We start from the raw sequence: 22,234 nt of genomic DNA on the forward strand, positions 1-22,234 counted from the left end.
CAAGTTTCAGACTTTGAGCTCTCATATAAGTTCTATTTTTTGCAGCCCACAAATCATAATTTTCTCTTACAAATAATGGAGGCGGAAGCAAGGAATTGCTACTGCATGTCATACTGTTTGTGTTTTTTTTTTTTTTTTTTTCTGGTTTGTATAAGTTATTCTAGCTGATTTTCTCACCCTCAATTGAATCTTGATACCATGTAGAAAAATAATAGCAAGAGAAGAGAGAAAAAACAGAATACAAAGCTTCTATGGTGGAATGAAAGTGTATTTTCGTTCTGAATTTTCCAACATACATACAGTGACTTGATTTTTTTATTTTTTTTGTGAAAATTCAATATCACAAGCAAAAAGTGTGACATTGGCCTAGCATCCCTCAAAACATGGGTTACCACACTAGTTCACCAACAAGTCGACTTATTACATATCACAAAATATTAAAACAAGATATCTAATAGATTTTACTTCCAATATATCAAAAAAAAGCTCATCAATTCTAACAAGGAAATACAAAGGAAAGTGCTTCGAAGTACTAAAGGGTCTTTACTATTTACCAAAGGCTTCCTTTTCTTGAAAGAACCTTCTATCTGCAGAGGATCAAAGCACAAACAGTTCCATATTATTATTATTATTGTTGCAATATCAACTTTTTTTGCCTCCAATTATCTTTTTTTTTCCATTTCCACTAACCCCCCATGAAGAGGAAATTGACTCAAATAGTGGGGTTGCTCCTGAATGATCCAAGAGCCTTAGCAGCACTTGCTCTCAATATGAATTGATGGTAGAAGGCTGCAATTGCTGCTCCAATAAATGGTCCAACCCAAAAGATCCACTGAACAAACAAACATAGAAAACATATCAGACAAATGTGCCATGATTGTTTCATTTAAATTTGATAATAGTATAAAAGTAGCAAGTTGTTGAATATAGAAAAGAGCTACTCACATGGTCATCCCAGGCCTTCTGTTGGTTGTACATGACAGCAGCTCCTAGACTCCTAGCAGGGTTAATGCCAGTGCCTGTTACTGGGATGGTTGCCAAGTGAACCATGAACACAGCAAAGCCAATTGGAAGTGGAGCCAAAACCTTCAAGTACAAAACAAAAGCACAATAAGAAACTCATGCCATGTGGTTAAATTAAAACAATGTATTTTCAAAGAAGGCAATAAAAATGATTGAGTTCATACCGGCACATGAGAATCTCTAGCATTCCTCTTGGGGTCAGTTGCAGAGAACACAGTGTAGACCAAAACAAAGGTTCCAATGATCTCAGCACCCAATCCAACACCCGTGCTGTACCCTTCACTGAGCTCATTGGCCCCACCACCATACCTGTTGTAGTAAGCCTTTTGGAAGGCCTTAACCAACCCAACTCCACATATGGCTCCCAAGCACTGAGCCACCATGTACATTATTGCTCTAATCAAAGACACCTTGCGAGCCAAGAAGAGCCCAAATGTCACTGCTGGGTTTATGTGACCCCCTACATTGGATACAAAAATTCACAATTTTCAGAATAAGAAACCAAAATTTGCAAACAAATCATGGGTATTTACAAAAGGGTGTCTTAGAGATTGAAAAGTGAAAAGGCACCTGAGATTCCAGCAGTGCAGTACACCAGAATGAAGATCATGCCACCAAAGGCCCAAGCAATGCCAAGAATGCCAACTCCACCACACACATCACCCCCAGCCTTTACATCACTCTGGCTCTTGTAACCAATCACAGTGAGCACTGTGATGTAAAGGAAGAGCATTGTGGCAATGAACTCAGCAATCAAAGCCCTGTAGAAGGACCACTGTGTGAGTTCCTCAGCATCAATCAATGGTGCTGGAGGAGGATCATGGTAGTCCTTTGCAGCGAAGGAACCACCCTCAACATCATGCTTAGCCATTGCAATTTGCAACCACCCTTTTGGTTTTGACACTGATCAAGAACCTGAAAGAAAGAAGGTTGTTTTGATGTGTGTTAATTAGTGTGAGAGACTGAGAGAAGGGGTATGTATATATGGGAGTGATTGAGTGTGGTTAGTGCATTTGATTAGTGCAATTTGACACTGAAAAACAAAGACAAATTAATAACAGCTATAAACTTTTTGGTTTGAGTCTCGCTTTCACCGACCTTTACCTCACTTTTACTACACCACCACCTCCCTACCACTCCCTTAAATACATTTGTATCTTTGTGTTTTTTTCTTTTGTTATTGTTGTTTTGTCATTTTGTTCTCTCTAGAATCTACTAAATACTTTGGTAATTGGTAAATTTAAGTTTAAGTTCTGTATGAGTCAATTTAGAGTAGAAGTTATGACAAACGTGGAAAAGCAAGCTGTTTTGGAAAAGTTTCTAGACATCAGAGTTTAACGTGGCTTTTTTCTGGGTTCTAAGGGAAATTGGATGCTTAACGTGACTTTTAATTATGGTATAAGAAAACTAGTTTTCTAAAGTGGATCTAAATACTCGGAAGTAGCACTATTCACATGGCTCATTAAATAGGCTAGTTTTAATTAATTTTGAGTCTCTAATTTGAATTAAATTAAATGCGTTTTTTCATTCATGTTTTGAAAAAAAAAAAGTTAATTAGATTTTCGAAAAAAATTAATCACAACAAAATTAATGAATATTTTATATTAATAATATGGTTAAAAAAATTGTTGGTACTATTTGACGTGCATCGAACAATATTAAACATTACACCAAATATACACTGATTAACTTATCAAGATACTAAAGTCTGTTTGCATGCATAAATGTTTTAATATTCGTAAAAGAAGAAAATAGGTATTTAAATTTATTATTTTTAAAATATTTCATAAGCTTAATTTATTATAAGCATTCATTCAAATAATGATTTTCAGTATATATGTTAGATATTAAATTTTTAAATTACTTTTTTTGTAATAACTTTTCCTATCATTTTTTATTATATTAATATGAAAATAAAGATTTATATTTAATCAATACAAATGACATTATAGTCAATTACTATACTATATATCTTCATGTATATGTATAAATCACACGGATTGATACTTATCAAGTAACAAAAGAGGATCTTAATTGGGTTAAGCAAAATGATATGAGTTGTTATAAATTTTTGGTGTTTTTCTTTGATTCTTTTGGGAAAAAAAACTTACCAAATGCAATTATAATTACATGGAGAAGTAAAACTGTTAAGCTTAAGAACAATAGTTTTGAACTAGTTCTTTCAAAATTAGAAAACAGACTAATTATTCATGTTATTAGTTTACGTTATCCCTAATGTATATTTAAATGGAAATGAATACTGTGCACTTTAGAAACTTTCATTGGAAATGTGGCTGAGCAGATGCCAACACAGCTAACCCACACAAGCAAAGTTGTGGCCCAAAACACCTTGGCGGTTCTGCCGTTTAACGTTTGGGACCCGCTATTGCTGACTCCATTACATTACATACATTAATAATGTGTGAATGATTTGTCCCTCCCATTAACTTGGTCTGGTTCTGGTACAAGATTGATTTTAACATGTTTGAAAATTTTCAAAATTAGACTTAGTAGTACATTTTAAAGATATATTACATTTTGGGTCGTCTCAATTTAGTTGAATATTTTATTTTTTTTAGAAAAAGTTTGAATTTTTCTAACAATTCTATTTTTGTTTATATGTTGGAATGAAAGACATACAAATATCATTGATTTATAATAATTTATATATTTTATCCAATCAACTGAATTAGATCTTCTTTAAAGATTTTCTAACAATTTATGTTATTAATAAAAATAATAATTTAATAGATAATGTTTCATAAAACTATTTTTTTATAGATTTTATAATTATTATTAAGATTTGTAGGATATAATTGTAAAAGAAAAAAAAACAATTTGTCTGTTAGAGAGTAATGGACAAAGAAGCATTTCTCATTCGAGAAGCTCCTTTTCCTCGTTTTTCTACTACCTAATCAAATGATTATAGAGAGGGAATAGATGACAAGAATTAGTATTCTAGGAGTGCCGACTAAGCAAACTTTTTCTTCTTAAAAAACAGAGTGAAGACAAATTTATAAATAGGTTTATTTTTCAAAACAAAAAAGTTTGTAATAAAAAAATCAGTGGGAGGTGGAAAAATAACAATATCCAAATTTAAAATGAGAAAAGTCATGCGTGATCTAGTTGGCTGCTTGAGACAAAGGGCAGGTATCAGGAAGAGCACCATTTCATCCCTGGTTTAGTAATGAATGATTAGCTTTCCAACAAATACTTATCATAAGCAATAAAAGATCACTATTGAACAAATAATCATTGAGTTAAAGAGGTAGTAGCATTTAGGGGTGAATTAGGTTCGGGTTGGTTCAATAACCTGATCAATTTGAATCAAATTGAAAGAGAAAATTCAATTTTAAAATTATATATTTAATACCGATTTAGCTTGGATTTTATTTTTTATTGTATAATTTTATAATTTTGTAACCCCCAACCAAAAAATGATATAATTACTAATTTAGTCCCTAAATTATTTAAAATGACTCAATTTGGCACCTAAATTTTTAAACACTTCAATCATGTCATCTAATTTTTAAAAATATTTCAATCAGGTCACTTTTGTAAAATTCCAACGGTTTTTACTTATGAAAAGTGATGGTTTTCATTAAATGTGTTGGTTTTAATTTGATAGAAAGGACTTGGTTGAAGTATTTTAAAAAGTTAGAGGGCCTGATTAGAGCGTTTAGAAATTTGAGAAACAAACTGAATCATTTTAAATATTTTAAGAACCAAATTAGTAATTAAGAAAGAAAAAAAAAACCCTCCAAAATCATACACACGATGTTCCCTCAACCACATACAAAAGAATCTCTAAAAAATACAAAAGAGAAGTAATTTAATTATCACACACAAAAAAATAAGCCCAATTTTCACAAAAATACATACAATTCGCACACAAAAACTGAAGCCCAATTCTTCACACGCACACAATCAAACCAATTTGCAAAAAAAATGTTTTTAATTTTTTTTTACAGAATGTTTTTAACAAGTAATTCTGATCATTTTTCTAAATTTATATAAAGTTTGGGATTTTTAATATATTTACAGCAAATACCCGAATTAGTAAACTACAAGAGTATCTTTCTCTCCTTTCTTTTTATTTTTATTTTGGTATAATTAAAGAAAGAGAACAAAAGAAGGAATTCTTGCTACTACTTTCTTTATATATTGGGTTCACATTTACTTTATTTTGCTGATTAAAATTACTATATGTTTGAAACACTAGGATTAAGCAATGCAAATTGGAGGAAGTCCACATCACTTTCCAAGTTAGCTATATGTTTCTCTGCCATTGTCATCCATGCCTCTATTCCTTCTTTTGTTTCCATCAAAACTATTGTGTTTGGGATAGTTTCTTTAGTACCTTCCCTTTGAGCCAACCACAAAGGCTTTCCTCTTCCAAAATCCAACTCATTGAACCCCATATTAGCCCAACTTGTGAACACAGATGTAATTGGGTTTTAAGTGGCAATACCTTCAAGCATTAGTGCACACTCATCACTCCCCAAAAATCTAGGATCATTTTGCACCTTCAAAAACAATTCCTTAGTGAGCTTTCCAAGCCCTTCTTCTAAAACTCTAACTAAATCTCTAATGTTAGTGTTTTTGTCGACATCCTCCAAGAGAACCATTGCTGGCCATAACAAGTTTCCAATGGCACCTTTTGAGAAAGGCTCTCCCATCCTTTTCCTCATGTCCACAAAATGTAATGCAACCATTGGACTTGTTGTGTCACAAGATTCCTTTGTGCATGCCACAATCATATGCTTACACATGAATGAAGACACTACTTGGTATCTTGTAGGTTTTGTTTCATCACTTGATTCAGACCAAAAAAAAAGTCATGACTTGTTATATCGAAAATGCTTAATATTACGAAAAGAAATTTCGTACAAACAGCACGAATGATGTGGTAGGTGTGTTTCAATTCCTTTCATGACTTTCCATTACTCTTTTTTTTTCCAGGTGTTTCAATTATGTTCATGTTTTTCCGTTCTTTGCTTATCCTCTTCGCTGCAAAAGCACCACACTCTTCAGCGGCACTGAACCGCATGTTGGTTCATGTGTTTCCGTTCCTCACTGATACATATATACTAGTATTATTTTTCTTCTGTTACCTAACACTTGCAACACTCTTCATTTGACACCGAACATGTATAGACTGGTACAATGTTCAATGCTTTTAATAGGAACCAGAAACAGGAGAGAGGAATGGTTGATTGAATAAAGCTTCAAACAATTGATTTGGGTGAATTACTGTGTGACCATTTTGCAGTAATGGTCACAACAACGGTCAATTGCTGCTACTTTTAGTGATAAAGACATTGAGATGGAGTTATGAATTGCTATAAAATGAAGCATTGAAATCAACCATTGTGGTGGTGGTGGATTGATTTCTTTGCAAACTTTCTAAGTCCTACAAAGAGTTTGTTTAAGTCTCTAATTGATAGCCAACATTCATTTTAGAGTAAAATTTATGGAATATGAATGAATTTAACTAGGGAATTTTTAATTGACTAAACACAAAAGAATAAATTTCAAAATCAACCTGATCATTGATGTAAAATCTTCAGAGTTTGGGCTTTTGCTGAGTCACAACGGCTGAATTATGAGGTATTGTTCAAGGTATGCTTTGCTGGTACAAATACAATCTTGTGGCTTCACACAAATTTAGATTAGATTGAAGCAGCTCCTCACTGTTTCAATTTCATTTTGATAATTAGATTTATATTGTCACTTCCTAAAGGTAGAAACTAGTTATACTGAGTATACCTTAATATCAAAGAGATTGAAAAGATTATTGCCATCAAAAGTCTAAAGGTTTGTTTCAATAATTTAAGGACAGGGTAGTAGCGATATCTATAGTCATCACAGGATCTTTCTTCAGAGTAATGGAAAACATTTAAACTCTAGAATACGCAGGTATGATTCCAAAGCAATCTAAAATAATCGGTCTAAGAAATGTATGGGAAGAATATCTTCTTATTTTTTTGGGGAAAATGTAAATTATATTAAACCCAAAATGATACAACAATAAACGGGGCATACCCCGCAGCTAGAGAAAATCAAAAGTCTCCCTAATACAAAAAGACTTATATCAAGATGCTAAAACAAATACAACAGGTGCGCTTGTCTATACATAAGAAACTTAATCTTGCTAATAACCTCTATTACAGAAAATTGATAATCTTCAAAAATTAGCTTGTTCCTAGACAGTGAGATGCAGTAGACTGTAATTGCTATAGCCAGACAAGGTAATAGAATCTCTCCTTATTTTAATGGTACACGCCATGTTGCCTAGACTCAGGCACTAGCAAGAATGGTTTTTATCATTCCCCGTATATTTGCTTAACCAAACAACATTACTATAAATTTCAAGACAACTTTGTTACATGAACCAACTTAAGGGGAAAAAAGTGACTAGGCCTGTATTCATTCATATAAAACTTTTCGAGCCCTGCCAGAAAATTTCTACTTGATATATCCTATTTTATACATTAATTATCTCGGCTGCAGTAATTGGCTGTAGGGGCTTTTGCTTGAGAGATGAATTTATCCTAAGAGATGATGATTGGGAGATGGGCTGCACAGGGGCCAAATAATGGTTGCCACAATAAATTAGAGGTGTTCAAAGGTTGGGGTGGGAAGAAATTCCAAAAGGCTATACACAAGGTTTTAAATATCGGTCACGGTCGTCACGGTCACATTGTGGTTTATTGATATTGCGGCAACAAGTTGTAGACAAATGCGACCGATGTAAAAACCTGTGCATGGCAAAAGGCTGCTCATGCGTTGGTACAATTCGTGCAAACAGATTTCGTGAGATGACATAGTTGCCATGCCGATATATACATAGCTATAGAGGATGAACAATTAATTCAAAGAGGAATTGATGAACCAGATCATCTCAGTGATTTTCCACAGCTATCTTGAATTGTGCTCATAGAATATCTGCACTTGCATAGGAGATAAACCTTCACTGGAGAAGCCTCACAACACACATGCAGTTCAAGAAAACTGTGGAAGATCACGAAAACCATTCCCAAAGCAACACCCTACGGAATAGTTTTTCTAAGAATAAGGGGTGGAGGAGAGTGAGTAATGAAAACAGGTATAAGTTTTTTTTTACGGTGAAAATATGTATAAGTTGTACATTGCTTGAATCATGATTTGAATATATATATTATATATTATATATATGTAAGGTGAGAGAGATTTCATTATAGTGATTAAATGACAAATATGGAGGGTTTAATTAGGGTAGATTCTTTGGCATGTTTCTAGAGTAAATCAAAATGTATGCTTTTTTATTTTTTATTTTAATGAATGAAATGCATGCCTTCTTGCCATTTTAATATCTATATATATAATTTAAATAATATTATACATAAAATAATTACTTTAAAAATATTTACACAAATGCTTTATCATACATAATTTCTTGAACATCGCATAGGTAGGGTTACAACTTACTAATTTAACTGTTTTTCTTCGATGGTAGTATTATTTTAAGTATTTTTAGTTCTAACTTGAATTTTAATATTTTTCTAAAAAATTATTAAGATTAAAAATAACATCGTAACAATATAATTATTTATAAACAATTTAAAATAAAATTTATATGTTAAAAATCATTTATTTATTATAAATTTTAATTATATAAAATAAAAATTTATTTTATGCTATGTAGAATCTAAACTTACTAGTCTATATAATAAAAAAAGGAAATATTATCGCAAATAGTAGAAAGAATTATAAAAACAATTCATTTTATGGGGTATTCTTTTTAGTGTACTACCTAAATTAGTACATGTAAAAATATCAGGAACTTGAAAAATTATGACAAATCTATATTTTTTTATTTGTAAAAATTAAAATTAGGAAGTTTACATCAACTTGTTTAATCATAAGCTGGATCCTCTCGGTCAACTTATATGCCTCCTCTTAATTGGCTTTTTCTCTATATATTAAATATTAATATTAATATATGGTTCAAAAAAAATGTTAATATAATATAGGAATGAAAAGCGTGCTAGTTCTTTATCCCGACAAGTTAGGTTTGTATTTCAATTGGTACCTAAAGAAATTAATAATTAATTAGTTTAATAAGCATGAAACTAGGGAAATATCCCCTCTAGTAATTGTTAATTCATTTCATTGACTTAAAACTTTACATTTCAAATAATAAAAAGAGAAAATAATATGTTTGATTACTAATTTATAATAAAAGTGTGTTTTTTATTTTTCAGAAATAAAAGAATTCCCGAGAACATATTTCTTCTAATACATACTTTAATTTCTCTTTGATAGGGTGATTCACAAAAATATAATATCTAATAAATTTTAGTGAATAATAAAAAATATGTAAAAAAATGTGCTAAAGATTATGTATGTTGCCACTATTTTCTAATATGATAGTTTTGACTTTTTTAAAACGAATAAAAATAAAGGGTGCTTTTGATTTATTAAAAAATAAGGCACTGAATAACATAAAAATATTTATCTAATATTTGATTTAAATAATGATAGAGGGATAGCACAAAATAAAAAATGATGAAGTGGAAAAATATCCAAAAATTTGTAACTTGCTAAACTCTTATATAACTTTTTATCCCGTGTCTAACAAAAATAAAAATACAATATTATCTCTGTTTACCTCCATTCTCATCTCTGTCGCATCCCTCATCATGGATCTCTCAAATCGTTCTTCCCTCTCTATTCTCACCATCCCCAACGCCTACCTCACTGTCGACAACCACCTCTCCCTAGCTGCCCTTGCTGACATCTTTCGATCGCTACCACTTCCTCCTCTAGTTCCTTTCCTGGTCCAACCTTCGCAACCTCCCCCCTTCCAACAAACTCATCACCATGCTTCTTCAAACCATCGGTCGCGCCATCAACAACTTTGGCTCCGTGAATCTCATCGGCGACTCCTAATCTAGTGTCATCTCAATTCGCTCTCCCGCACCGTACTCCCCCTCCAATGTCATCATCCTCTCCTTCATAAAGAAGCACAACGACATCGAAAAACCACTAAGCACTGTTTCGTTGAACTTCCTCCTCGCCTGTAGGGACACGTCGTCGGTGGCGCTAAGCTGGTTCTTCTAGCTCGTCATGAACCACCTCGCCATGGAAGAGAAGATCCTCATGGAGCTAACGACAGTGCTTACTTCCACTTGTAGCGATGATCGACGGCACTGAACGAAGGAGGTAGAGGACTTCAAAGAAGCGGACAAACCAAACATTGCACAGTACAAAGTGTATTATAGTAAAATTTATATTATTTTGTCTAATACATAAGCACATAAAATAAGATACAACACAAATCGATCATCAAACAACGTACAGTATAAAAAGTTGTCATATGATTCAGCTACTTGTCCAGTATTATTATGTTTGTCCTGTCTTTTTAGCATATCAAATGTACCCAAAGTAAATAACTTTAGTACAAAAAAATATTATTATTTCAACACCATGTGCACCTAATTAGTCTTGATATATTGACTGTTGATTTTCTTTCCAACAACTATAATTATTTACTGTGTTTTCTAAAACAAATTGCTCACTTAATTTTAAAAAATATATAGAATAATAAACATTAAAAAAACACTTAACTAACAAAAAGTAAAAGATAAATAGTCAAATTCGCTTATGAAAATGTGAGATATTGATAAATTATTTTTTGAAAGATGAAAAATTCAAATTTGATCCCTTAATGTGATAAAAGTATGATAAGTTACTTTTAAACAATTTAATGATAAATTAATTTTTAAACTTTATAATTTAATGTCAAATTAATTATCTAAAAATATAACTTATTGTCAAATTGATCCTTAAACATTATAATTTAATGACAAATTTTGATTAATTTGTCGTATTTTTTGTACATTTAATAGTTAAATTTATATTTTTCATCTTTTATGTACTAATTTGTCACAATCCTGAAAAGGAATTTGGTTATTTATCCAAAAGCAAATAATAAAGATTTTTGGAGGAAAAAATGAAAGCAAATTGGGTAATGGATCCACGTTGACCATCATGTGATGAGTGTAACACGTGCACGTAGTAATTCTTGAACGACAAGGAAGGGAACGAAATAGGAAACCTAGCTAACTGCACCTACGTCCATTGTTATCATTATCACTGTGATTAATTTCCTCTTTGATTCTCTGATTCCATTTTCTCAGAATCAGAGGATCATATATATATATTTATCTTCTTAATTTCCCATTCTTAGGTATATATAATGTATAATGTGAATATCAATCACCATATATATCTTCTTATGAGGAATATTTTGTGGGTAACCAGAAGGTGTGTGCGCATGTTTCGCTGATTTCTCACAATGGCTGCTCCTCATAGTGAGGGTGTAATGGAAGGTTGGCTCTATATATTTGCCTCCAATAGGATAGGGTTGCATTGCTCACGCAAGAGATACTTTATTCTCAAAGAAAGTTTTCTTAGAAGCTTCAAAGATAAACCCGTTTCCCTGATGAAGGTGCTCTTTAATATTCTTTTGCTTATCATGTAGAATTTTAATTTACTTAACTCCAACATGATTGTTTCTCGTGAAAAATAATTATGATGTAAAAGAAAACAATCTAAAATCTATAAATGTTTGTTATTGTCACTTTCTTTTCTATCTCATCACTTTCTCTGTCTATTTTTTTTCCTAGCTATCTGACTTTTTCTTCTTAGTTTTTTCCTTATTTTTGAAGTTGTGAAGATGCATATAAAAGCATATGATATGAAATTATATGGTTTCCAAAATGTTTTTGTTGGTTCAGTTTTCGATGCTATATGAATCATTTTAATCCAGCCAAGTGCGCGCCAACGTGATGGCTCTTTTTGGATTGATGCATGGCAAAAAATTGTGTTTCTATCTCTATAACAGTTTGAATTTACTCTCAGTCTCAGTGTTCAGGATTAGTTTTTTTTTCTCCTTTGACAAAAGTGAAGGAAGTTTAATTCGATGTAGTTTAGTCAGAGCTATTGATGTTAATTTTCTTGTCACGCGTTTCAGACTATATATTCATATTTGATTTCTTGTTTTGGTGCTAGGTGCAGGAAGCTGAATAATGTTATTTTACTTTACATTCTCACAATTAAACTTTTTCTATCTCTCTTATCTCACACTTCTCCCCATCTCTCTTCTTACTATAATAATTTTTGTGATAACTTTTAATATAAAGTGTGAAAAGCATTACTCTTTTCTAATATTTAGTAACGGATAATCTTTCTAACATTTCGCATGCAGGCCTATTCTTTTGTACTCAGATTTCGTTATGTTGGTGACAGAAGATTTTGTGCAATATATTAGACGAATGATTAAGTAGTTTATTTTGGGCTAAATAAAAGTATTATCTTTTCAGGAGCCAAATAGAAGTGCAATAATTGACTCCAGCGTTCGGGTAATTGACAATGGAAGAGAGACTATCAACAAAAAAGTAAGAAACTTAATTAGAGATTTTAACTTTGAAGTGGACTACTGTACTTTGTAATACACTTTTTAATTATCAGTTAAAATTTATTGAGACTCCTAAATATGACCTGAGTTGCACTGTCTATTTAATTTAATGAGTTTTACTTGTAACTTTATGATTTTTAATAACTTTTAATAAATAATAATAAGTAACAAAAAGTGTGTTAAGTTAGCATTTTTGAATCCTTTGTCTTTTTTACTAATCATCAAATTTCAGAGTTTGGATAAGTTTGCCTTGTTTCTTTTAACAATGATTAACTGTATTTACAAATTTGTTTACTTTGTGCAGGTATTCTTCACCTTCACAGTATATAATGCTTCAAATCAAATAGATCAGCTTAAGGTGTGTGAGAACTAAATGTCAAAAATCAAAATTAATAAACACATATGTAAAAAGTTTTTGCAGTGGTGGATTGTGAGATGGTTTGAATTAAAATTTCTAGTTGGGAGCAAGTAGTTCAGAAGAAGCTGCCAAATGGATACGTTTATTGAAGGATGCTGCATTGAAGGTTTTAATTACTCTCTGTGTAGGTTGTTGCCTTAAGACAGAAGCTAATGTTATTATGTATTTTCAGGAGAATTCAAACTCAGAATTGAATCTTGTGAATACTTCAAAGAAAAAGCATTCATCATTGAGGTAAATCAACTGCTTTTCCGTATGTGATCATGCAATTCGTAATCTATTGACAAGAGTATCATTATATAAATCAATAAATAGCATTTGTTGTAATAATTTAATATATTCAATTGGGCATGTATTTATTAATCTGGTAGTTCTAAATTGGTTCATTTTTAAAGGTGGTACTATTGTTCCTCTACTTTTGCTTGAGTTTTGATAGTGGTTGTTGCTTTTCTATACAAAATTATGGTCTTAAACAACAGAATTTCATGCACTAGAAATGTTTTTTTTTCTTATGTTGCTGTTGTTCTTATGTATTATGTATACCTAAAGCTTTGTTTAAACAGAATGGGAGGCTCAAAAAGGACAAATTGGAAACACTATGTTGAATGGAATTTTCAGTCATGTATATACACTGAAGCAATGATCTCTGATGTTATTGCTCCCTCCCAATGGAAGATTTTTAGTATTAACAATGGTAAAGTTTTTAAGTCTTCTCCCTGTAGCAAGTTGCTTCATCTGTTATCTCAAACTTCACTGATTGTGTAGGACTAAGGATGTTCAAAGAAGCAAGGGATTGGGATTCCCATGGAAATGTTAGTTGCTCCTACCTCTGTAAAATCTCATTTTTGTTTATGGTCATTTTGTCTAAACTTTGTTGTATTCAGAAATGGGGCACTCACCCAGTAATGATGGCAGTAGGTGTAGTTGATGGAACTTCTGAAGAAATTTTCCATACTCTTATGTCTCTGGGGTCATCAAGATCAGAGTAAGTCTTCAAATTACTGTTGGTAAGTTAAGGAATGTTATAAACACTCTTTGAAATACACTTTTTATTATTAGGTGAAATTCACATGCAATCCATTACTTGTAATATAGGAATCATCAAATAGGGAGTGAGACTTGCATCGTTTATGATAGGTCCAAATAAATTTCATGTAATAAAGAATGTGTTAGAAAAAGGATGTTTATATAAGTGCAACTTTTAAATTTAATCTGCTCTCAGTATAAATACTTTTAGTTTTTAGACTATATCTGCAAATATGGAAGTCAAGTGGGGGCATTTTCTTAGGAGTAGAAAAGATCATATTGATTAGGTGTATTCATAAGCTTTTTCATTACATGGAATTTAGTGGTAAGAAGGATTTAAAGTCAGTTCACTTTTAATGGAATCTTTTTTACATTATCAGCAACAATGAAGTGTCACACAATTGTAATAACTAGAGGATTTCACTAGCAATTGAAGCTCTCAACAGTTTTTCAGACAGAAGGCACCAAACGTGTGATACTTTCCATGATTGTGGATCTAAATTAAATAAGTTCTTTAATAAACACTAGCATTGGAATCTACACAACCTTGATAGAATAAAGGGAATTAGTTGTGATTTTCTTTTGGCTTTAGTCGCTTTCTCTTTATGTTTGCAAAAGAAGACAAAAAAAATGAAGACAAACAGTATGACTGTCAGTGTTTTTCAACTTGAGATTCATATCCCCGTTAGTACTAACTACTAAGAAGTTTTTATGCTATCCAGAGAAGCAACATTCGTAATGAATCATTGGCAATTTTCCCCTTATAGTTTTTTTTCATTCCCAATTCAAATGTTGAATATAATAAGTTTCTTGCAGATGGGACTTTTGTACATACCAAGGCAGTGTGGTAGACCACATTGATGATCATACTGATATTATTCATGTGAAGCTGTACAATGATTGGCTACCATGGTAATTGATAAATTGAACTTTGTTATAGACAGTTTGTTCAATCATACTTGTTATTAATTTATCTCATTCTTAGGGGCATGAAACCACGAGATTTTCTGCTACGACGGTATTGGAGAAGAGAGGATAATGGCACATATGGTACATTCTTTTAAGTAAAACCATTCTATGAAGCTCTAATTCATTGTTATTATCTATCAGTTAATTCTGTCTTTTCCTATGGTTCTGTAACAGTTTTGTTATTCCATTCTGTTTATCATAAGATCTGTCCACCTCAAAGAGGCTATGTTCGTGCATCCCTTAAAAGTAATGTATGCTTTTAAATTTGAGATTATTATTTTACCTTTCTTTTCTGAGTAAGGTTTCAAATTGCAATTGTGGTTGCTTTACTGTAAAAAAAAATAGTAAAAAATATTGGAAAACGCGACTGATGTAGCTACAATTGTAATTGCAATGCTTGGTTAATGTTTGGTAGGTGGAGGATTTCTAGTAACTCCTATTAACAAAGGAAAGCAGTCTCTTGTAAAACACATGCTTGCTATTGATTGGAAGTTATGGAAATTGTATCTAAGCTCCTCATCTGCTAGATTCTCAACCATTCGCATGCTTGAGAGAGTTGCAGGTACGTTTAACAATTAATATATTTAGGAATCAATCATGTATGAAAAAAAAATATGTTTAGCCCTTATAATTAGAAAGGCATATAGTGACTAAAATTTAAGAAACATTGTAAAAGCAAAGACTAATGTGTACTAGTAAGGTTGTATGGTGACTAATTTCAAGATGAGTTCACTTATTGATACCAAATGTTTATTTTAAACTTTAATATAAGATATGACATGATAGATATTGAAGTTTTTATTTATAGCTTTTACATAAGGATATTGTTATACTAACACTTTAAGTCTTAAAATCTTCACCATTTGCAGCACTAAGAGAGTTTTTTAAGGCTAAAGCTGGAAATTGTTCCTCTGAACCTATTGAAATAGCAGTAGATACTAAGAATGAAGTTACAGAAGAGAACAGCAAAGCCGTGGAAGGTGTATTGGAAGGAGAGGTCGATGGAGAAACTTCTCGCCGTACAAGTTTAATGGGATTGGATGATTCTGATGAATTCTTTGATGTTTCTGAACCAAAGAACTATGATGAATTTGAGAATGAGTGGCACTCTGCCCCGCTTTCAGAACAGCACTCTCAGGTACCTTATTCCTTACCAAGATTCTTCCATCTTGGATTCAGAATTTACTTGATGTTCTGGTTTATTAATCATAATCAAGTTTTCAATGTGTTTGAAACTAGAACAACTTTACACAGTACTTTTGCTTACTAGGGAATACTTTTCTCAGTAATGTAAATAAAATCATCAATTTTATTCCTATTTATGAAAATGTCAATCAATTTAGTCCTTTACAACAACTAATTAATGTAGAAATATAATGAAATCGATCAACTTAATATCTTTCAGAAATGAAATTGCTAATTTTCATTTGTGATTGAATTCTTTAGAGACTAAAATGGTATTTAGCTGTATGGTATACATGGATTAAATTTATTGTTTAACTTGAGCAGTAAAGACAAAAACAGAGAAAGTTCAAGAGGAAAAAAGACAAAGGGATTGAAAGAAAAGGTTAATTTATGGAGAACTTTCAAAAGTTACTAATGTCGCATGAATTTTAAATGAAAATGCATAACATTAGAATGCACCGCTACAAACTAAAGAAAGAATCACGCATGTTTGATCATTAAATTTTGTGAATTACAATCTATTTCATCAGATTTTTTTATTAATTATGTCAATAAAAATTTATCTCGTGTTGAGCAAGGATAAATATAATCCGAGAGTGTTCTTAAAATTAACTTAAACCCGAAACAAATTTTCATATTCTCTTCCTAACAGGTCAAGAGTCGTATTTACTGAACTAATATTTCTTCACTTAGGCTCAGGAATTCAACCCCTTTAATACTTATGTGCATTCAGTTTGTTCTTTCTGATTTGTTTTTTTTTTTATCTTCCTCAATATTTGAGTTTTCTTCAACTCACGTCCATAAAGAATCATTATTATCTTGGAAGCTGACAACAAAACCTGTATACTGACTTGGAAGTTGACAACAAAAATGAATTCTGGCACCCCATTTCCTTATTATCTCATGATTTGTTTCCTATTTTTAGTTAAGATTATGATCTAGCTAGTATTCATATAAATAAGGATTCGTACGTTATATTTTGCATCAAATTGTAATCACATTATTTACAGAGAAACATTACTCAGTCTCTATTTTCTCATTTTCCTTCCTAAAAACATAGAAAACCTTATAATTTGATCAACAAACATTTGTTCTTATTTCAAAAACCAATATTTTATTATCTAAAAGATCTTTTTATGGCAATTTGTCTCATTTTATTAATTGACGATGAAACTGAAATTACTGGATTTACAGACGGATTACCACCCCAAAATGTCATCAGCTGATGGTTTGGCAAAAAAATTACAAGACCTTTCAGGTTATTCTTGTTTTATGTATCATTACTTAGAGATGGAAGGTATGTAACATACTGCTAAATGATTTTTTGAGGAACTGGTTTCAAATATGTTTTGCAGTTCAGAAGAAGGGATACATGGATTTACAAGAGACTTCCAGCAGGGATAATAGTGAGCCATGCCCTTATGGAGCCACTCTTCAAAAAGATTCAAGCTGTAATTTACCATGCAGTTGGGATGAATCTGATGCATCTTTATTTTATATTCGTGGAAAAACTTATTTAAAAGATAAGAAAAAGGTATTTACAAATTCTAAAACTGTACCTATATAAAAATCCAATTGTAGAAAGTACAATACTTATATACAATTCCTTAGTGGTGTTTGTATTATTTCTAATCAAAGTTGGGGTTTCACCTTGATAAATTTAAGTGCAAATCTTTATTATGTAATTAAATTGTGGAGGTGAAACTTCAATTCTAGTTGAAGAACAATACAATAAACACTTATGAGACTGTATCTAAGTTTTGTCCCTGTAGAAATTTAACTTCTGAAAGTATTATAAGAGAATTCCTGATGATCCTAGCCTGATAAAATATGCTCGTTCCATGTTATGATGATAATAAAAGGTATAAGAACAATTCAATTAACAAGTATAAGTTAATATACATGTGTTTACATAAAAATTAATTTCTGTCACATGCCTTAGAATAAAGAAAATGACTGTTGAGGAACGCAGCTAACACGAAAATCAATTTTTTTTTACATAAATTAAGCACATAATTGAACTAGGAGATTGAATTTCTCTTATCCAGGTCAAGGCAGAAAGAACCTTGATGCAAATGGTTGGTGCAGATTGGATTCAATCTAACTCGCGACAAGATGATCTATGCAGTCGTCCTGGTAGCATAGTTCAGGTTTATTTTCTATCCTTATTTTGCTACTTTTGTATGGTTTTCTTCCATTGTTGATTGCCAAAAGACTCAAAAAAATCATTACTGCTGAAATATTGTCATTCTCACATTTCTGCTTTTGGATTGATTCAGCAATATGAAAAAAATGGGAGGCCAGAGTTCTTTTTTGTTGTCAACTTCCAAGTTAGTAAACCTCATCTTGATTATTGCATTCGCCCTAGTTATTGAGAATCCTATTGTTTAATGTATGATTTTATCAATCAGGTGCCTGGAAGTTCCTTGTATTCCATTGGACTCTATTACATGATGAAAACTCCTTTGGAGGACAATCCTTTATTGCATAGCTTTGTTCATGGAGATGATGCTTACAGAAACTCAAGATTTAAGCTAATACCATATATTTTTAAGGTTAACTTCATCATAATATTCGTGGTCCTTCATCAAAAAGGCTTACTTGCACTTTTGTTTATCTTACTATTGTTATTTCATATATGTGGTCTTTTATTTTTATTTTTGCTAATTTGATTCTTTGCTATCTCAATTATGCAATTTTGGCTCATTCGTTAATTTGGCATTCGATATTTAATAGAAACAATCGTGATAGTATAGTAGAATATCATATTAACATGGCAGAACAATAAACTGTCACGTTAGCATTTCCATTAAATATTGGATGTCAAGTTAAAACCAAAATTGTACAAATAAAATAGTGGGGGATAAAAATTGATAATAGATTGATAAAAATTACATTTAAGCCCACCAAAATAAGTTGGATAAAGAAGAGTATCTCTAAAACTTTACACACTTTGTGATTTGTTTCTTCCAGGGACCATGGATAGTCAAGCAGAGTGTTGGAAACAAGCCATCTTTGCTAGGCAAAGCTCTAGACATACGTTATATTCGTGGGAGAAACTATCTAGAGGTGACAATATTGATCTTCCATAATTATTAGAGTAGTGGTGATTGTTATTGTAGTTTTACTTGTAATTATTTTAGTTTTCATCTGACTCTGACTCTGACTCCGACACACAAAGATAAGGATGGTGTTTAATTTAACCTTTGGTATTACTTTTAGCTTGTTTCTCATGTTTCCTAAGCTAATTTAAATCATAAATATTTTCAGGTGGATATCAATATTGGATCTTCAACTGTTGCAAGGGGGGTGGTCAACCTAGTTCTTGGATACTTAAACAATTTGGTCGTAGGAATGGCATTTCTGATACAGGTACACATAAAAGTATCAGTACTGTTAGACTAAGGTGAAGAATTGAACATCCATTTAGGTCCTCTGAAGATATATTTCTTCGTTTTGATTATTAGTATATTAGCAATAAATAGTTTATTGATATAATTGAGAAAACTTTCAATATAATCCTTTACATTGTAACGATTATTAACTTTTAAAGATTTTAGCTGTCATTAAATTAGTCCCACAGAATTTTTTTTATTACCACTTTAATCCTCCAAAATTTTTATCATCAAATTCTTTGGAAAATTAATCTACTACCAAAATAATATCCCAAAATTTCTTTTCAACCCCACTTGATGATGATTAATATAGTGAAATTTTAAATCTCTTCCCTTAAAAAATTAATTTGTCACTAAATTAGTCCTTTTAAATATTCTTTCATTTTTATCATTTTACTCCTTTACAGGAATTATGTGGACATTAACCTTTAAACATTCTTTTCTTTTATCATTTTAATTTTTTATTGGAATTATATGGACATTTTAGATAACCAGGGATACAGGTCCAATTTCTGTGGAGGCCCACTTTGAATTGTAATATATTCAAAGATTTAATTTCCATCCTTTCTAACTTAAAAAAAATCAAGTCAACACCTTAATAATAAGGGCTTCTCTTACTAACATTTTAATCATATGGTTTGTTGTCATTAAATCACTCCAATTTGATGGATTGACTTAACAATCTTCGTACTATGGAAATGTGTTTTGGATTTACAAAATTTTGTAAACAATCTAGCTTTTCATTCTTGTCTTAGCCACCACCTAGTGATGGTGTTTAAATTAGATATTATGTGTGTTAATTACAAAAGGTGTAGTTTTGGTGTAATATAGTTGAAGATCTTTGGCATATCATCTCAACCGAAGGAACTAAAACAAACCTAACAAAGGTAGTGACCACCTCCAAAAGATTTATGTAGAATTACCATGTGATTTCCAAGTCCTTGACATTTAAAGAAAAACAACTTCTGTTGGTTACTAGAGGCCGATGGTTTCTTTTGAGAATTATTGCTCAATGTTGCTAAAGCCCATGTTGACTTACCATTCAAAATTGAAACAAATTCGCAAGGGTATGGTATTGGGATAGTCCTTATGTAGCAAGGTAGAGTATTTTCAGGAACTAGCCATGCGTTATTTGAGAGGTGTGTAAGGCAAAATTTGTCTGTATTAAAGGTGATAGTGGCCTTAGTTTTGGTATTCCAAAAGTGGTGGCAATATTTGTTAGGACATTACCATTAAGTTTTTATAGAGCAACAATTTTTGACCAAGGAATAGCTAAAGTTTCATATCTAAGATAAGACAATAGTGCTGGTGATGCTTTATCTTGGGTTACAGAGTGTATCAAACCATTTCAATGAGCCCCAATTCAGAATTGGTTGAATATCTTTTGGAAGACGAACGATTAAATTATTTTATAGGAATTTATTTGTGGAATCTCAAGTCACATCCTCGAGGGTGTCTATAGTATAAGGAGAGGTTGCTATTGTCTGATAAATCAAATCACGTTCCACTTTTAATGAAGGAATTTCATTCTTCCCCTGCTAATTAGTCTTTCTAGCCAAAGACTTCTGAATTTTCCATCTAAGGAATGCATGGAAATTGTAAGTTGTTCCTAGCAAAAGTCCTTGCCATTCAAAAGGTATATGAATCAAGATATTGAATATGTGCTCATTAAATGGATTCATTAACCTAATCATCATAATATTAACAAGAGTTTTGTACTTATTTAAACCTAATATTTATGTTTTCACCTTAAGTTCATGGTGAAAGTCATTTGTGAGTTCTAATGGTTTGATGGGTCTTGTGCCGATAGGCCTCGAATCCACATATACCATAAAAGGGAGAAAGGGAGGGCTAGGGGCAAATATGATTTTCAGTTGGAAATGGTAGTAGATGAAAAATTTTGTTATGTAAAGAGTCATCAAACTAAATGGGCACATGGCAATTGGATATTAGTGGGAAAAGTGTTGCAACCATTGAAAGTGACGTGAATATGATTAACAAGGGAGATGGGGACATTAGATATTTGGATGGATTGTCTAGGGTGGCTTAGGTAATTTGGGTAAAAATTGTACATTATTTCTCTTTTATTTTTTTTATCCATAAAAATTAAAGAGTGTTAGAGAATTTACAATATTCACATAATTTTTTAACCAATTGAGTTAGACCTTCTTCTCTTTTATTTTTATTTCTATTTCATACTTGTAATTTTAGTGATGGGAATCTACTCCCTATTATTCTGTAATTCTTTTCATTTTTAATATGAAAAATTTCTATCTATGTATGTTACCATATTAAAATTACACATTTGATAACATATGCAGGGAAACACAGAAAAGGAGCTTCCAGAAGTCCTCATTGGAACAAGCCAACTCAATCATCTGGATACAGCCAAAGCATTTGTAGTTAAACCGTAATATTTACCCTGAAATTTATTTGTTACTTTGAAGAACATAAGCTAACATTTCAACTCAAAGAGAGAGAAATTAGTCTCAGGCTTGACTAAAAATAGTCAACTTTTACAATTGGACCAATTAGGGGCATGGATCATTTACAACAGTAGATGAGAGATGCAACTATGTGCTTCATTGTCCTTCCACTGAAGTTGATACTGGTGGACAATGTACATATTATCCTTTGTTATTTTATTTGGCTATTTAATTTGTAAAGCAAATATTTTTCAATTTACTCTTAATGACATACTGCACATAAATTATAATTTTAGTTTATTCTACCAATTATTATAAGGGTAATGTT

At 31.5% G+C, this 22,234-nt stretch overlaps 2 protein-coding genes and 1 non-coding gene across 4 annotated transcripts; 1 reads left to right on the forward strand and 2 right to left on the reverse strand.

The window, feature by feature from the left end:
- Positions 1-247: 247 nt before the first annotated feature.
- PIP2-11 (aquaporin PIP2-11) lies at positions 248-2,418 on the reverse strand. Its single transcript, XM_003548023.3, has 4 exons — positions 1,594-2,418; positions 1,188-1,483; positions 946-1,086; positions 248-832 (listed from the first exon to the last, which is right to left on the reverse strand). The coding sequence occupies exons 1-4, from the start codon at positions 1,892-1,894 to the stop codon at positions 713-715; spliced, it is 858 nt and encodes a 285-aa protein (XP_003548071.1). The 5' UTR covers positions 1,895-2,418; the 3' UTR covers positions 248-712.
- Positions 2,419-7,924: 5,506 nt separating this feature from the next.
- On the reverse strand, positions 7,925-8,058 carry MIR396J (microRNA MIR396j). The gene has a single exon (NR_126667.1). It is a non-coding gene; the product is annotated as a microRNA MIR396j (primary transcript).
- Positions 8,059-11,267: 3,209 nt separating this feature from the next.
- On the forward strand, positions 11,268-22,031 carry LOC100794533 (protein ENHANCED DISEASE RESISTANCE 2). Of its 2 annotated transcripts, XM_006599935.3 has the most exons (21): positions 11,268-11,518; positions 12,393-12,467; positions 12,792-12,845; positions 12,946-13,011; positions 13,078-13,139; positions 13,469-13,599; positions 13,671-13,717; positions 13,790-13,890; positions 14,748-14,843; positions 14,917-14,981; positions 15,075-15,146; positions 15,316-15,462; positions 15,770-16,038; positions 17,280-17,343; positions 17,441-17,619; positions 18,134-18,235; positions 18,365-18,415; positions 18,497-18,640; positions 19,059-19,154; positions 19,356-19,457; positions 21,802-22,031. In XM_006599935.3, exons 1-21 carry the CDS (start codon positions 11,366-11,368, stop codon positions 21,892-21,894), a joined length of 2,169 nt encoding a protein of 722 aa, XP_006599998.2. In that variant the 5' UTR covers positions 11,268-11,365; the 3' UTR covers positions 21,895-22,031. The 2 variants fall into 2 exon arrangements, with proteins under 2 accessions (XP_006599998.2, XP_040866461.1); XM_041010527.1 differs by lacking the exon at positions 12,946-13,011.
- Positions 22,032-22,234: the final 203 nt, after the last annotated feature.

The sequence above is a fragment of the Glycine max genome, chromosome 16 (assembly GCF_000004515.6).
Source record: "Glycine max cultivar Williams 82 chromosome 16, Glycine_max_v4.0, whole genome shotgun sequence".
NCBI classification, from domain to species: Eukaryota; Viridiplantae; Streptophyta; class Magnoliopsida; order Fabales; family Fabaceae; genus Glycine; species Glycine max.